This window comes from Equus caballus, chromosome 9, assembly GCF_041296265.1.
Source record: "Equus caballus isolate H_3958 breed thoroughbred chromosome 9, TB-T2T, whole genome shotgun sequence".
NCBI classification, from domain to species: Eukaryota; Metazoa; Chordata; class Mammalia; order Perissodactyla; family Equidae; genus Equus; species Equus caballus.
In genome coordinates this window covers 55403891-55421542 of record NC_091692.1, presented here as the reverse complement: position 1 = coordinate 55421542, position 17652 = coordinate 55403891, and the positions used below count along the sequence as shown (strand labels likewise).

The following is a 17652-nucleotide window of genomic DNA, read 5'->3' as shown; positions in this document are numbered from 1 at the left end:
AGTCAGGGATTGTGATGCCTCCCGTTTTGTTCTTTTTTCTCAGGATTGCTTTAGCAATTCGGGGTCTTTTGTGGCCCCATATAAATTTTAGGATTCTTTGTTCTAATTCTGTAAAGAATGTCATTGGGATTCTGATGAGATAGCGTTGAATCTGTAGATTGCTTGAGGTAGAACGGACATTTTAACTATGTTTATTCTTCCAATCCATGTACATGGAATGTCTTTCCATCTCCTTATGTCGTCATCCAATTCTCTCAGAAAGGCCTTGCAATTTTCATTATATAGGTCCTTCACTTCCTTGGTTAAATTTACCCCGAGGTATTTTATTCTTTTTGTTGCGATTGTGAATGGTATTCAGTTAGCATAATATCTTCCGGGTCCATCTATGCTTTTACAAATGGTAGTATTTCCTTAATTTTTAAGTTTGAATAATGTTTAATTGTGTGTCTATCTCGCATTTTCCTCATTTTCTTTATCCACTTGACTATTGATGGACATTTGAGTTGTTTCTATATCTTGACTATTGTGAATAATGCTGCAATAAATGTGGGAGTGTAGATATCTCTTCACAATCCTAATTTCAAGTCTTTGCATATATACCCAGGAGTAGAATTGCAGGATCATGTGGTAGTCTATTTTAATGTGGTTTATTTTGGTGAGGAAGATTGACCCTGAGCTAACACACCTGTTGCCAATCTTCCTCTTTTTGCTTGAGGAAGATTGTCGCTGAGCTAACATCTGTGCTAATCTTCCTCTACTGTATGTGGGATGCTTTCACAGTGTGGCTTGACGAATGGTGCTAGGTCCATGCTCAGGATCTGAACCTCCGAACCCCAGGTCGCCAAAGTGGAGCACACGAACTTAACCACTATGCCATCGGGTTGGCCCCAGTCTTCCTCTATTTTTTGTACGTGGGATGCCACCACAGAGTGGCTTGATGAATGGTGTGTCGGCCCACACCTGGGATCTGAACCCATGAAACCCCAGCCGCCAAAGTGGAGCGAATGAACTTCGCCACTATACCACCAGGCCAGCCTCTATTTTTAATTTTTCTTTTTTTTGAGGAAGACTGGCCCTAAGCTAACATCTGCTGCCAATCTTCCCCTTTGTGCTTGAGGAAGAGTGGCCTTGAACTAACGTCTGTGCCAGTCTCCCTCTATTTTATATGTGGGTTGCTACCACAGCATGGCTTGACAAGCGGTGTATGTCTGCACCCGGGATCTGAACCTGCAAACCTGGGCTGCAGAAGCGGAGAGAGCTGAACTTAACCACTACACCACTGGGCCAGCCCCTACTTTTAATTTTTTGAGGAACCTCCATACTGTTTTCCATAGTGGCTGCACCATTTTACATTCCCATCGACAGTGTGCAAGGGTTCCAATTTCTCCACATCCTTGCCAACACTTGCCATTTTTTGTTTTTTGGTAATAGTCATCCTGACATTTGTGAGGTGATATCTCAATTGTGATTTTGATTTGCATTTCTTATCAGATTTGGCAATATGGAGGTTATTCATAGGAAAACGTATGAATCAAAGAGGAGGAAAAGAGAGTCCACGTAGAACTCTTTCAAGAAGTTTTGCTATGAAAGCTAGCAGAGAAATAGGCTCAGCTAGAGGGATTACGGGGTAAAGAAAAGTGGTGTTTTGTCTTTGTTTTTTTAAGATGAGCGATATTACAACATTTTTTATGATGAAGAGACCATCCAGCCTGAGGAGAGATTGATGATGCAGTAAAGAGAGGGGATAAGGAAAACAACTAAACCCCTAAGTGGGTAGCAGACATAGGAGTCCAGATCACAGCTGGAAAGACTGAAGATTAACAGAAGAAAAGCCACTTCCTTCTCTTTAATATGATGCAGAAGATAAATGCAGTTGTAGGAAGGATTGTACATTTAGTGGTGGGATGTGGGAGAAGTTCCCTATCTCGTGACTTTTTTCTGAAGTGTAAAGGAAAATCATTGGCCAAGAGAGAACATACAAAATAGTCATCGCGGAGAGCGAAAAAGTAAGTTTTCTAAAACCCTGGAAAAGGATGACCAGCTTAAGGTTTGTGATCAGGAATTTAAAGAAAGCTTGTCAACCCGAAAGCCAGTTCTTTGTGGCCAGGAAAGAGGGCAATAATGAAAAGTGTTCTAGAGAGAGCAAATACAGTGATTCTTGTAGCTTCTTATTTACCCTAAATGATCACTTAAAGTGTATAAGTACATTATAATCTATAACAATGTTAGAGAAAATATATAGCTAACAGAAGTTGGCAAGTAGAAGGAGCAAAGAAGTGTGAGAGGTTAGGTGTGTGAGTATCTTCATCTCGCACAGAGTGAGGAGCTAATGTATAATTTTGAAAGTTGAAAATCCAAAAAAACAGATGTTTGAAGTACTTACCTTACTTAAATTATACGGTTTATCATAAAATAACTAAAATACTAAGAGGAAATAGTTTAAATTATCTAAATCCTCACCTGTCATAAGTGAATCCACAATGTCAAAAATTGATAAAACAATTAGTGATTGAGATCCTTTAATTTATAAATATGGAGGCAGTCACCGGAAGAAATAAAAAACAAAGTGAAAAGTAATTGCCTGTGGAGAACTTTTGTCCCTCATTATTATTTTGTATGACTTGATTTTTTTCATAACAAATGTATGCGTTAGTATACTTTAATAAAATTAAAACAGAAACTATTTAGCTGCGAATGAAGGCCTTGAAGTCAGGGCCAAGCTTTGATACAACTGGGTAGGTTTTGTCGAGGTGACATTTATTTCCAGCCCCTTCCCGTGCCCTCTGATTGGCTCTCTCGGAATTGGTTTTCTCCCAGTATCAAAGGGATTCACTGCCCTCCTGCCCCTGGCTTCCTGCCGCCTTCACTGAGGAAAAGCACATCTCTGGTTGTTTTCTGCTCCTCAACTTTGATCACTACAAAATGAGTCTATTCTTGGTCTCATTCTTAAAATGATTTGTTTTTGGCGCTCCGGGGCTCGCGCCCCTGCCTCGTGCCTGCGCCGCTCGTATGTAAATGAGGGCGCGTGACGCGGGACGCGGATGGACAAGGGAAGAGAGAGAGTGGCCGCTGCCCTCGCCGCCCGGTGCCGGAGCCCTCGGTGCGCGGCGGAGAGGAGAGGATGCCGGCGGGAACTCGACTCTTGGCGCCACCGTCTCATGCACTGTGTAGGTTTTGAGAGTATTTTAGAAGGGCTTTATGGACCACGGCTACGAAGAGCCCTGAGTTTATTTGAAGGATTGTCTACCATCTCTTGATTCTTCACAGTCAACACCAACAGAGGAACTGTCATCTCAGGGCCAGTCCAACACTGAAAGACTGAATGCCAAGCAGAAAATTAGCTAAATGCACTCTTTCGAAAGAAAGACCTTCCTCAGAACTGTGATCCTAACATTCCCCTAGTTGCTCAGGAATTAATGAAAAAGATGATACGTCAGTTTGCAATTGAGTATATTTCAAAAAGTGGTAAAATTCAAGAGAATAGAAATGGTTCAATTGGACCAAGTCTAATATGTAAAAGTATTCAAATGAATCAAGCAGAAAACTCCCTTCAGGAAGAACAGGAAGGCCCCTTAGACCTCACTGTGAATCGAATGCAAGAACAAAATACTCAGCAAGGGGATGGAGTGTTAGATCTCTCTACAAAGAAAACCAGCATAAAATCTGAAGAGTCGTCCGTATGCGATCCTTCTTCTGAAAATTCAATGGCTGGGAGACTACAGAGAAACAGAGAGGACTATGTGGAGAGAAGTGCTGAGTTTGCAGATGGTTTGCTCTCAAAAGCTTTGAAAGACATTCAGTCTGGAGCACTGGACAGAAATAAAGCAGGCATACCTCAAAAAACTTTACTTCTCCACTTAGAAGCCTTACCAGCAGGGAAGCCTGCATCTTTTAAAAACAAAGCTCGAGATTTCAGTGATAGTTACTCATATAAAGACAGTAAAGAAACTTGTGCAGTGCTGCATAAAGTAGCCCTGTGGGCAAGAGCTCAAGCAGAGCGCACAGAAAAAAGTAAACTCAATCTAATTTAAAGAAAAAAATGAAAGCCTACAATATGAAACTTCACGTCCTACTGTACAGTTAAAAATTCCTCAACTACGAGTAAGTTCTGTTTCAAAACCACAACCTGATGGTCCTGGTCTGCTGGATGTTATGTATCAAGTTTCCAAAACCTCTCCAGTCCTAGAAGGATCAGCTCTCCAAAAACTGAAAAATATACTCCCTAAACAGAAGAAAATAGAATGTTCTGGGCCCGTAACTCACTCAAGTGTTGACTCTTACTTTCTACCCGGGGACCTCTCTCCTTTGTGTCTTAATTCTAAAAATGGAACAGTTGATGGAACCTCTGAAAATACTGAAGATGGATTGGATCGAAAAGATAATAAGCAGCCCAGGAAAAAACGTGGCCGTTATCGGCAGTATGATCATGAAATAATGGAAGAGGCTATTGCAATGGTAATGAGTGGCAAAATGAGTGCTTCCAAAGCACAAGGAATTTATGGGGTACCTCACGGCACTTTAGAATACAAGGTAAAAGAAAGATCTGGAACACTGAAGACTCCTCCTCCGAAGAAACTCCGAGTACCAGACACTGGGTTATATAATATGACAGATTCAGGGACTGGCAGCTGCAAAAACAGCAGCAAGCCTGTGTAGATTACTTGTTAGGAAAATGTTTGTACGTGTGTTTGTGTGTGTGTGTGTATGTGCACAGGTGTGTGTTTGTGTGTCTATATACACACACGTGGGAATTACAGATGCTCACTCTGACAGGAGACATGAAATTTTGCAGTTGAAAAACCACTTACATGCCTTTTGAAAAAAAGTTTTATTCAGGGTTTTCACTGTGGACAGAATTATATAGTTGCTTACTTAATTCTGATAGTTTGTATTTAATCCTTGTATAAATAGGTGAAAAAGATTGAGGTTTTCTTTAGTAGTCAATAGCATAAAGCGTTGTGGGAAAACAAGTAATTGTCAAGTGAAACATTTTTATAGGTGAAAGACCACCCCAGCCATTCAGTTAAACCATCTTATAATGGAAATATGATATTAATAGTTTTTAAACATTTTTACCTAACATACTTAGAGTTACTGTAAGTACGTCAACCAACCAATCAGAGTTTAAATACGCAGCTATCTCCATACTAAGAAAAATTAATATATACAGTATTAGGACACTACAGTGCATTCTATGAAATATGAAATGCACTCAAGTGCATCCACCAGGAATAGACAAGAAAACCTTAAATGATATGTATAATGAAATTTAATATTTATCATTTAACAGTTGTTGTAGCAGGAAGTTGGGGTTTATAAGGTATACACTTTTTGAAAAAAACTGACACATTGTTAACCCCAGGAGCTATAAAATCCTTTAATATAAGATGGAATACTAAGAACAAAAAGTAATTTAAATTTAATTATTAAAATAATTTAATTTTGTTTTTCATTTGAAAAATAAGCTAATGTGTAAGATTAGAAAAGAAAGTTGGAATGCAACTTAGAGCATGTTTATAATGGGCACAGAAAAAGCTTGAGAATGATCATTTTGGTTTAAATGTGCTGGTTGGTTGATGTTACGACTACTTTAAATTTTAAGGATTGTGATAGACTCCTACTATTGAAAAACCTCAGTGTAACTTTAATATATTTGCTGCTGTGACATTTCAAAACATTTTCAGTTTATCAAAAATGAATTACAGATTTCATTTTGGTGGGCGATACATTATCATTTTGCTAATAACCAAATTTGCAGTTTGTTCAGGGTCTTAAATGGATTTACAGATATTTCACACTGAAGCTGTTTTGAACTTTCAGTAATGTAAACTCTACTAATTGGGCAGTTAGAAGCTGGGCAGTGCATTTTAACTTTTACTAGCCTCATAAAAGAGACCAGTAATTTTTATATAGCAGTTTTAAAATGTGGTTCAGAGTATCCATGTTGGATTTATGGAGTATGCCGTTTTAGTGGTAAAATGTTATAAAGCATGTGCCTCCATATAAAGATTGGGGATTTGCTTCATATGTTCACAGTTCTCCGAGTGCCCCTTTGCTCTGTTAAAAGTCAGGTTCTGATCATTTTTCTAAGCCAGTTTTCCTAAGTCCAAAAGGAATACTTAAAGCTGAATTTAAAAAATAAGTGCACCTTGTCAAATACTTGTGTTTTTACACTTGTGTTTGTGTGTATCTAATAATCACATATACATGTAATACTAAAGAGATTTTCAGCTATTACATTGAAAAACTGCTTACATATGTATAAGGAAACTGAAGAGAGGGAAATACACAACCAAGTAGATATTTGGTCTCTTCGATCTATACTGAACCCTCTTCAGCAATTAATGTTACCTGCATGCTAGGGTATGAATCCTCTCGCTCTTTTTTATTCCCCCAAGAAAGTATACATAATAGATTGCAAAACAGCAGATGTCAGGGTCATCTTTCTTTTTAAAGAATTAAGCCATATTTTGTGAGGGCCAGAACTTGGATGATTTAATGTATTTCCCCTCCCCGCCCCCCGCGCCCCCAGTGAAAAGCAAAGTTAATGTTTCAACACAATTTTATTGACCTCTTTATACAGAATTTTACTTGCAAAAATTTGGGGGCTTGAAGGCATTACATAATATTTATATTGTATTGAGCTTTTTTATTCCTCACACTATATTTACATTAATAAATTGATTGAGAAGTTTATAGTAAAGGGATACTTACAGAACACTTTTATATCATTTAAAAGATGACCTGACCAAAAACTTGACAGGATTCATAAAATCAGGGATCATTTTGCTATTGACTTCACAGTGCTCAGTAGTTTTATAGGTAATATTATAGTTAATTTGCCGCGTTTTAGTACTTGTATTATTTATTTTTGGTCAGAAATAGTAAATTAAATATTTTTTGATAGTTTGTAGGTAATGATCAACTCCTAACTTTTAAGATTTTTTTATTTTTTCCTTTTTCTCCCCAAAGCCCCCCGGTACATAGTTGTATATTCTTCGTTGTGTGTTCTTCTAGTTGTGGCATGTGGGACGCTGCCTCAGCGTGGTCTGATGAGCAGTGCCATGTCCGCGCCCAGGATTCGAACTAACGAAACACTGGGTCGCCTGCAGCGGAGCGCGCGAACTTAACCACTCGGCCACGGGGCCAGCCCCCAACTCCTAACTTTTAAAAGAAACAAAATGTTTCTAGTTACTGAGTTCACTTTTGATCATACAAACTTGGAAAGGCAGGGAAATTTATGGCTTCCCCTTCCCCCCAGTGATTCCATTAAGATATTCTCTATGTTAAACTTTCAAAGTACTTTATAAATTTAGTTACCAGTTATTACTTATTAATTGACAATTTTCTGAAAAATCCAGTTTCAGCAGACTTTTAATGAAGGTGAAAGCAACCATTATGTGCTTTCTACTTATTTGAATGTTCCTCAAGTATTTTATATTTTAAAAAAAAAAGAAGGAAAAGAAAAAACGGTGCCTCTGTTTTTAGAAAACTACTGCTCAGTAAAGTTGTTTAAACCATTTCTGGTAGCTAATGATAATTTTATATTAAATTGTATACTAACTTTAGTGAGACTGATTTTTTTAGTTGTTTACAGTACAAATACTTGTATTTGTTTTTTAATTGCAGTATTTCCATTGTCACAGTAATTTAGTAAAACTCTGGCTGCCTTGATTTTGACAGATTTTGTTAATATAAACTGATTGTTAGGCAATTAGTTATATTTATGCATAAATCAATTGCTCTATGATTCATGAATTATTTATTACAATATTTTCTAATGAATTCATGTATCTGTCTTGTGTTGTACTGTAATTCTGTTCCTACTTTGTGTTGTTATATATCTAAATCTGATTGTATGAATTTTAATTGTTCAGTTAACGTGTTTCTAGGTTGTAATTTGTAGTAAAGCTCTTCAGTGCTTTTGCACTTAAATTTAAAAAATAAATAAAAAATAAAAATGATTTGGTTTTGGCTCATGGTAAAAATCAGTAATAATCTAATAACTGAAATTCCCTTCCTCCTCCTGTTCCCATCCCTGCCAAATATTATTTAATGTGTGATCTCATTTAGGGAGATTAGATGGGAGAGTTTTATATGCATGTTTTTGTTTTTTAATCTCAGAAACAGAGGGTTAAATTGATCAGATGCTTCACTGCACGGTGTATTAGTATTATGGTTCATACCAAGTACCTCATGTGATAAATTTATCCCCTTTTATTTTCATCCCCCTCTCTCATTCTCTACCCACCTTGAGAATTTTAACTCTAAATAATGAGCTCAAAAGAATTCATCTCTGTTGGCAGACTGTTAAGGCACTGGGATAGGTAGGGGAAAATTATTTGGGAGTGTGTGAGAAAGAGGCCTTCCCAAGGAACTTCAAATTACACCATCTTTACAGGGCTTGTTTTATTCTTTTTACGTAATGATTCAGTAGTCACTATCAACTGGGACTGGAATTAGGATGGACTTTAAATCTCTTGTTGAGATGTTTTCTTATGGCAAGGTCTCATTAACATCATTTAAACAGAGTATAGCACAACACCCCAAGCAGGTGGGTGCTTAGTAAGTATTATCATGCAATGATAATGATGATGTAAAACTATAGGCTTCAGGTAAGGGTTGATGACTTATTCACCACACACCTTAAACTACATTCTTAAAACACAGATGAAACTCATTAAATTATTTTGACAGTTTTATATGCTTCATCAACATGTTGGATATGGGATAAACAAACGGCCTACAATTAACTACAAACAATTATTTCCACTATTATTAACGGATGTTCACCAATAGCGTTATATAACCTACACAACAAAGAGCATCTACTTGCAAGAAATGCAGCACATTGTTTTCTATTTCCTGTATCTCATTTATTCAATACACATTTTTTCCATGAGAAACATTATTGGTGTTAACACTCATCCAAAAGTTCATTACTTAATGCAAACGATTTTCTAGGTAGAGAAAAAAATTGTATGTATTTCTGTAGATGAGGGCACATTTTGCAACATATTTTGTAATTTTCCTCTCAGAAGTATGAAAATTCTAAAGAAAAGATTATGAAATATATTGAAGTGAAACCTCTTAAAGGCAGGAACTAGCTTATTTTTTTTCAGTATTTTCTTTTGTACTTCTAAATAGAGTCTGGACTTTATCTTCACATTGTTTTATAGAACTCATATATCTGTATTTTTCTTGAATTTGCATTATTAGGTCCACAAGAGACGTACTTTTTTTTTTAAACTTATAAAATACTCAATTTGGGAAAGTCTGTCCTACTAGATTTCAAACAACGTGGGAGCGAGATCTTGTTTGACTTCATCCACGTATATTTTTCAGTAACAGGTTTCAGTGTCTTGCTCATAAATATTGCTTAAATAAAGCATGAATGCAAATTTTTCTTTCTGTAGTATTTTATACTTGTTTTAAAATAAGTTGAAAAGGGTTTAATTAAACATAGAAGTAGCTCCCCTCCAAAAATTTCTCTCCTTCACTATTTGTGATCACTAAGAGGAACCAGAAAGAAAACTCCCCAGCGAGACAAGTGAAATATAAAAAGAATAAGAGAAAGAAAAAGAAAGGAACCTTGTTTTCTATACCACATTCACTTAAGACAAAAATAGGGAAGCTATTTTTTAGCTTGAAAATAATGTTATGTGTTCTATGCTGCAGATATTCAATTTTATGTCCTAGGAAACACTACTGTTCTACTAGGAGGCAGTGTAAGTGTGAGTCCTGGCTCTGCCGCTTGTTGTGAGACCTTGGTCAAGCTACCCGACCTTGCCAACCCTTACCGTCCCGGTCCGTAAAAGGTAGTAACATCTACCTCCACAAGCTATTGATCGAATAAGGCTGACAACACAGCGATGACACGTGCCAAGCGCTCCTATGGCACCTGTCATCACGAGCAGCTCAGTGAAGTTCGTATCTCAGCGACTCGGTGGGTCAATGCAGTACACGTAGAAGCACACTGATGGGAATGCGTAGGTTGAATTTCATTACACAGGTTAGTATTAGCCAGGCATTTTACTAGCTGGACTCTGAGTATTGTTTAATCTCACTGTGTTTGATTAGCCAAATTCAAAATTAGTAATTCTGCGCTCAGGTTATCTCATTCTCCACGGCGCGGTCAGAGAAGACGCTGCCTCTTGAGGACCGCAGACCGCAGCGTTTGCAGTGCGCGTTTGCTGTGGCGGAAGAGAACACCGGACGTTCAAGCCCGGGCTCAAGCCACGATCTCTCAAACCATGAAGACATCCGCAGCGAATTTACAAAAAAAAAAAAAGGCAGAGCAACACCGACATGTCAGTCTTCTAAAGCTTCCGAAGCCGCTGCCGGATTCCAGGGCGCTGGCGCGCTCGCGGCACTGCGACAGGGGCGGGGCCGCAGCCGTAAAGCAGCGCCCCAGACCACGTGGGCTCCGACGCGGCCCGGTGCCCTTGGAGGCTCTTCCTGGGGGGTCATGGCAGGTTCGGTGCAGGGCAGTGGGTCCAGGGCTCTGGACCTGCTCCGGACCCTGCCCCGGGTTAGCCTGGCCAACTTAAAGCCGAATCCGGGCTCCAGGAAACTGGTAAGTGGCTGGTGGCGTTGCGGGCAAGCGCTGGCGCACGGGGCGATGGAAGCGGCCCTGCACTGCCCGCGCTTTCCGGGGACTGCTTACTCCAGAGGGTATTGGGATGGAGGTAGGGTTTCTGAGTCCCTGTTCTCCTTAACTGCAGAGGAAAATCTTCTCGCGTGGTGTCAACTCGTAATACGGTTTATGCTTAAAAGCATAATTATGCTAGGGCGTAGGAGCGAAGTCGCACTGCAAAATGATTGTCCCGTTCAAAATTGGAATTAAAATGAAGGACTTTTCCAGTATAGCTTCATGGGAAAGAGTTGAATTGATTTATTCCGTTAGATGTCTCTTCAAATCACTAAATACAGCCAGAAAAGCTGTTAGGTGACGTACTGTAATTTTGAAAATCAGTTCGTTGCCTTCGTGAAGTGACAGGAAGTAAATTAAGAAAAATGTTTTCTTTATAAATTAATCTTTAAATAAAATAATGTATGGGTAGCAATGACATATTTACAATTCCAAAATAGAATTTCTTAACTATCATGTAAGCTTTGTTTGTTGTGGATGTTTAACTCTAGGTTTTTTTCCGTTCGAGCCTGTTGTAGAACCCTTATCCCCATCCCATCCTTGGAAGTTTGCCTTTGAAACACAGCTTGCACTTTGGTTGCAAGAATTAGGTACATCTTCAGAGGCAAAGATGCTGATTTAGAGTGTTTGGACGCTAGAGCAGCTAGGACAGTGCTTGGCACAAGGTAGTGTTAGCTAGTACTGGTTGGTTGGATGAATAAATGGTGTAACAAAAAATATACAACGAAAAGATGAGATACAGTTTATAAAAAGGCATCTGTAGATCATAAAACTTTGTTCTTTCCTTTAGGAAAGACGACCGAGGGGGCGGAGAAGAGGTAGATGATGTGGCAGAGGCGACAGATAAAGGAGAACGACAGAGAGGAACCCGGCCCCGACTGGGCTTTGAGGGAGGCCAGACTCCATTTTACATACAAATCCCAAAATACGGGTTTAATGAAGGACATAGGTAGGTTGTTCTGCTTTTTAAAGTAGAAAGCCCTGTTTTTCGCTGAGAATCACCTAAAAAATAGCTTGGTAGAAATTGATAGTCACTTTGAAGCAAACTTTTGCCCCTGTTCCTCTGAAGCATCTTTAGTCGTGCAATTAGTTTGGAATAGCAGGGAAAAAAGCCCAGACATTGAGCCTGCAAAATGGAGATAATGATGCCTGCTCTCCTGGTTGTTTAGAGGCTTAGCAATAATATATATAAAAACCTGGCTCATTGTGATTACCCAATAAATGACAACTACCATGGTTACTTTGAGTTCCATTCATGCATAATTCAGATAGTGGGTTAAATTTTCCCCAAATTTGTTTGTTGATTTGTGTGAATGAGTGAAGTAAAATGCTTAAGAGGCAAAGTATTTTTAGCAAAATAAAGGAAATACTGGTTTTGTTTCGTTACCAAAAATCAAGCAGTATAACGTTTCCGTTGTAGTCAGGAGGGTCTTATTTTGTTACCATCTAAATTGTTGGAGGAAAATAGAGAACAAAACTTTTAAGTTGATGTGGAGAACTTAAGAGGAAGAGAGTTGAGTTTTCCAACTGTTACTTTCTTGTTTTGTAGCTTCAGACGCCGGTATCAGCCTTTGAGTCTCAACGGGCTGCAGTGTCTTATTGATTTGGGTCGAGTTGATCCTACTCAGCCTATTGACTTAACCCAGCTTGTCAATGGGAGAGGTGTGACCATCCAGCCATATAAAAGGGATTATGGTGTCCAGCTGGTAGAGGAGGTAAGTCTGGATTAGTATTTTTGGAGTTAGATAGGAGGCTATTTCTGATTTTCATATAATCTATACTCTGCCTCCTTTGTTTTTATCCCTTTTGAATTGTTATAACCATTACATAGTGGTGATTGTGTTTATACTCAGTTGTGGTTTTAGAAAGCCAGCATGATCACGTCGAGGGGCCTCTGTTCCCATGGTCCGGGAATGCTCTTCTCCCGTGTGTCCGTTCAGCTTGTTCCCTCCCTCCCTTTGGTTCTCTGTTCAGATCTGATAATATCAGAAAGGTCTTTTTTGATTTTCTTTTATAAAGGAACACTCAGCCCCCACCCGCTTCCCCCCCAGTCGTACTCTGTCTGCATTACTCTGCCCGAAGTATTTTTTCTTTGAATATATGAACACCTGACATTTATTACTAAGTAATGCATTTATTTTTCATTGTCTTCCTCAGTGTGATGTAAGTTCTTTGAGAGCAGGTACTGTGATTCATTCCTATGTTTGCAATATTGGAAATATTGGCTCATGATAATAACTCAGTATTTATGGAAGAAAGGGATCAAATCCAATTCTAATCGCAGTAAAGGACTTTTCTATTTATAGACATTGGCCAGGCATTTCATAAGCAAATAAACGTGTTGTTAATTAACTGCTCCTCCTCCTTGTTGTCAGTAATGTAACTGTGTGAGTAACTTAGTGTCCACTAGAGGGAGGCATATGTTTATGGAAAAACCTTTTAGATTCCTTTGAAAAAGTAAACCTTACGGATAAAGGATTTTCAAATAAGATGATTTGAAGATAGATTACCAAATATGCGATTAAGTCTCAGTATCCTACTCTGGGTGTATAAGGGAATGCACATGTAAATTGACATGGAAAAATCCGTGACCTCTTCAGCTGTTAAACTGCGCATCCCAGCAACTCACAGGTATGTGTCTATTAAACTAACAAAAATAATCCTGAAAACGACACCAGGGCAGTGGTTGTGTAAGTACAGTTCCACATCGTTTACAGCGCTGTAAATTGATTTCAGATTTGTAGTAAATAGTGGATAATAAGACTTTCTGATCCTTCAGCATAAAATTACCAATTTGGAAAGACATGTTTTCAAGGAAAAACAAAATAAACCTAACTGATAGAAAGACATTCCTAAAAATGCTTTTATAATACTTAAAATACTGCAACTAACCCCAATGTCCAAGGATGGGGAGTGGTCAAGCAATCTATGGAATAGTAATTAAAAATCACAAATTATAGGGGCTGGCCCTGTGGCCTAGTGGTTAAGTTTGGCGCCCTCCCCTTCTGTGGCCTGGGTTCAGTTCCTGGGTACAGACCCACACCACTCGTCGACGGCCATGCTCTGGCAGCAACCCGCAGACAAAATAGAGAAAGACGGGCAACAGATGTTAGCTCAGGGTGAATCTTCCTCAGCAGAAAAAAAAAAAAATCACAAATAATATGGCAAGACCTTACTTTATTGAGTCAAACGTACCATAATTATTAAAATGCAGGTCGGTATCATAGATGGAAAAAGTGTATCTTAGAATTGATGGAATATTTTTTAAATATATTAAAGGTTCATAATTAATAAAAGGAACTTGATTGGGAGCCAGCTTGTTTCAACCACACCAAAATAGGAAAAAATTCTTATCACTACAAAAAGAATGGTAATGATGCCATCTTTTTATTTTTGTCAGAATCTGTTTTGAAATTAAAATATAGCACATCCTAACTAAAGTGATCAAAAGTAGAACTTAAAAAAGTTCAGGACTACATTTTTCAGTGTTGACCATGGTAGGGAAAGGTAAACTTATTTTCTGTCAGTTTAGAGGCTGTAGTAAAGTCAATAATGAATGCAAAGTGAATTTCTGTTGTCCTTTGCTCCCTTTTTTCTTAGAGGGGGTGACCCCTCCAAAGCTCAGATATTTTATTCTTTCGCTGATTCTAGCCCACTCGTCCCCCTCTTTAACCTTCTCTTGGCCTCTTGCTTGTTAAGGGATAGGAAGATAAGTCATGATCTGTATCCTACAGCATAATGTTGTGGTTAAGAACACATACTGTGGCTGGACTGTCTGGGTTAGAATCCTAGCTTTGTGATTTTGGGCAAGTTATTTAACCTATCTGTGCTTCAGTTTCCCCATCTGTGAAGTTGGTTTAGCAATAATTCTGTCATAGGGTTGTTATGAGGGTTAAACAGCCAACTATTACCGAAGTACTGGGAATGGGTGCTTATATTGGTGTCTACGAAATACATCAAGTGAAAATATAGTCATCTCTGCTCACAGGGAAGGAAAATTGGTAAAAGAAGGGGGCCTAGAAAATGTAAAAGAATTTGATGTTATTTGATAGGACCTGGAAGCAGAAGTCTTTGAAGTAGGAATTGCTGTTACATTGTGGGCATTTTGGAGGAGGAAACACAGTGTAAAAAGGAAGCTTGCCATAGTTAATTTACTTTTAGCCAAGCTAGCTACTCACAGACTATTTTGACGTGTTACAGGGTGCTGATACCTTTAAGGCGAAAGTTAATATTGAAGTACAGTTGGCTTCGGAACTAGCCATTGCTGCAATCGAAGAGAGTGGTGGTGTCGTTACTACAGCCTTCTGTGATCCCAGAAGTCTGGGTAAGCTTGCTCCGCAGTCATTTTCTTCTCTCCCTCTTTGTCTCATGCTGGCTGCATGTGAGGATTGTAAAAGTCCTCATGGCTGTTTGACTTGCCGTTTGGACACCTCTGTTTTCTGTTTCAGGATTTCTTATTAGTGCTGTGGCTGGTGGGGCTCTGTCCTCTGATAGACCTCAGCCAGTAGGTCATAAAAAGGTTTTGTTTTTGTTTTTGAACACAGGGCTTAAATACAATGTTACCTATGTCTAGAAACTCACTAATGGTTGGTAACCCAGGAGTAACTCTGACTTTCAAGATACAAACTTTTGAAAATTAAGCATTTCCATTTGTTTACTTAAAACAAGCTTATTTAATTAAAAGAGTTCTTGGAATTAAGTTCTCATCTTGGTCATATTTAAAAATTAATGATTATAAAATACCATTATTAAAAGAAAACCATCATGTAAATAAAATAGTCAACATTTGCCTTTCTCTTTTTTGAATTTAAAAATTGTTTTAGAAATTCTATGCAAACCTGTTCCATTCTTTCTGCGTGGACAACCCATTCCAAAACGAATGCTTGCACCTGAAGCACTGGTGCCGTATTATACTGATGCAAAGAATCGTGGTGACCTGGCGGATCCGGCCAAATTTCCTGAAGCAAGACTTGAACTCGCCCAGAAGTATGGTTATATTTTACCTGACGTTACTAAAGATGAACTCTTCAAAGTTACTACTCGAAAGGACCCAAGGCAGATTTTCTTTGGTCTTGCTCCTGGACGGGTGGTGAATATGGCAGATAAGAAAATCCTGAAACCTACAGAGGAGAATGTCCTCAAGTATTACAGCTCATGAATTCCCTTCCAAGAAAGCAGAGTTGGAAAAGAGGACTGGAAAAGGAGGCCATGCGATAAAACAAAGAATTGGTGCGGTCACTGTGTTTGAGTGATGTCTACGACCTGGCTCTCAATAATACTTTCATCTTGGTCATTGTATTATTTCTTATCATAGTCATTGTCAAGGAAAGTCTGCCTAGCAATGGCTTAAACAAATTAGTTTTTTTCTTATTTTTTATCACCTAAGAAGAATTGGTAGTGACGGTAATAGCCATAGCAGTTCAATAATCTTGCAGTTTCTGTATCTGCAATTCTCATGGCCTCTCCCCAAGACCCTAAGATGATCACCATGGCTCCAGTAAGAATAACCTTAAAGGGCAGGAAGAAGCGGGGAGAATGGTTCAAGCTATAGCTGCCCTGTTCATAAGGAAGCAAAAGTTTTCTCATGACCACCCCTTGCAGACTTTCATATACATCTTATTATCCATAGCTGTGTCATTTGATTCCCTCTAAGGGCAATGAGGCTGACGCACTGAGACTTAACTATGCCTGCCTCTACAGTTGGTAGATGGGAGAGGCAGAACATCCTTGGGGATGGAAATTGATTAGCCAACCACTAAGGACTGCCAACGTCATCAAAAAAGTTATTCATTCAGTATATATTTGTTGAATGTCAAGTATTCTAGGTTCTATTTAAATAACATAATATACATATATTTTATAGGGTACTTGATATTTACAAAATATATTTTTATAAATATAAAATAATTAAAAATACTTTAGAAAAGGTGCACTACTTCAAAAAAAGATCATAATAGAAGTTTTCAATGTACATTTTTTAAAATGTGCTTTCAAAAACCGTACCTAGGCATTCTGGAAAATGTAATGAAAACAGGTATTGCAGTTTGAATGGTACTACGCTAGAAAACAGAAGTAAATAGTTGTAGCAAAAACTTGTAGATATAAAGATGTTTCTGTGAGAACATAAAGGGCTGATGTACCCATAATGCACATGACAGAGGGTTTAACAATGTGCTGCCAGGCACCGTAGCTTTTATATACTCGTTGATCCGTTGCTGCTGCTATTAAGTTGGTTTTTCTTACTAACGCAATAGGATAGACTTAGGGTAGATGATAATAACACATTGTGTTCTGTGAGAAAATATTGGGCCGTGGAAAAGAGAAAATTAAAAGGGGCGATTTAATTTTGAAGTTACATATATGATCCTGAAAGAGATAGAGAAACAACAGGAATAGTATTATCTTATAATAGCACATCTATTTATTTGGTAAATTTAAGACAACTGTTTAATAGTATCTTTATTATGTTCAAGATTATCATTATTATGTTTAAGATATTATTATTATGTTTTTAAGACATAATTTTCACTCTGAGCTCATTAGTAACAGTATAACAAAAGTTGAGGCAAATTCATTTTTGTTTTCAATCTGAAAAAAGTCACTTTTGGAAGTTTCAAGAATGGAAAAAGTGCTATAAATGTGTTTCATTAAATTGTTCTTTTAAAAATGTATTTTGAAAGTCTACAACAATGTATGAACACACCATTTTACTATTAATTTCTTCTCCTGTACATATCCGTGAGACCAGAATAAAAATGGACTATTTTCCTGGCTAGATATGCATTTATTTCATAAAGGAGCTCCTAATTGCGAAAATACTTGGGTGAAACCATCATCTCCATTCTCTGGATCCATTCCCAACGTCAGATGGAGAGACGAATGTGACTGGATTTCACCTGTTCAGCTTGTAACCCCAACCTTTGTCTCCACTTGGAATAAAGTTGTGTACTTTCGCTATCAAAAGGAACTTCCCATTCACCATCTGGCCCTTCAGCAGTCCC

The 17652-nt window shown here is 38.2% G+C and overlaps 1 protein-coding gene and 1 pseudogene across 1 annotated transcript in view; both read left to right on the top strand.

Annotated features, from left to right (window-relative positions):
- LOC138915576 (large ribosomal subunit protein uL15m-like) overlaps positions 1-17426 on the top strand; it is a 63782-nt gene extending 46356 nt beyond the window's left edge. Inside the window, exons 3-6 of the mRNA XM_070222320.1 lie at positions 11442-11600; positions 12201-12366; positions 14852-14975; positions 15475-17426. Coding sequence (XP_070078421.1) covers positions 11442-11600; positions 12201-12366; positions 14852-14975; positions 15475-15809 — 784 coding nt within the window. The 3' untranslated portion in view covers positions 15810-17426. The remainder of the gene's footprint in view (positions 1-11441; positions 11601-12200; positions 12367-14851; positions 14976-15474) is intronic.
- Positions 2893-4807, top strand: LOC138915566 (ligand-dependent nuclear receptor corepressor-like protein pseudogene; annotated as a pseudogene).
- Positions 17427-17652: the final 226 nt, after the last annotated feature.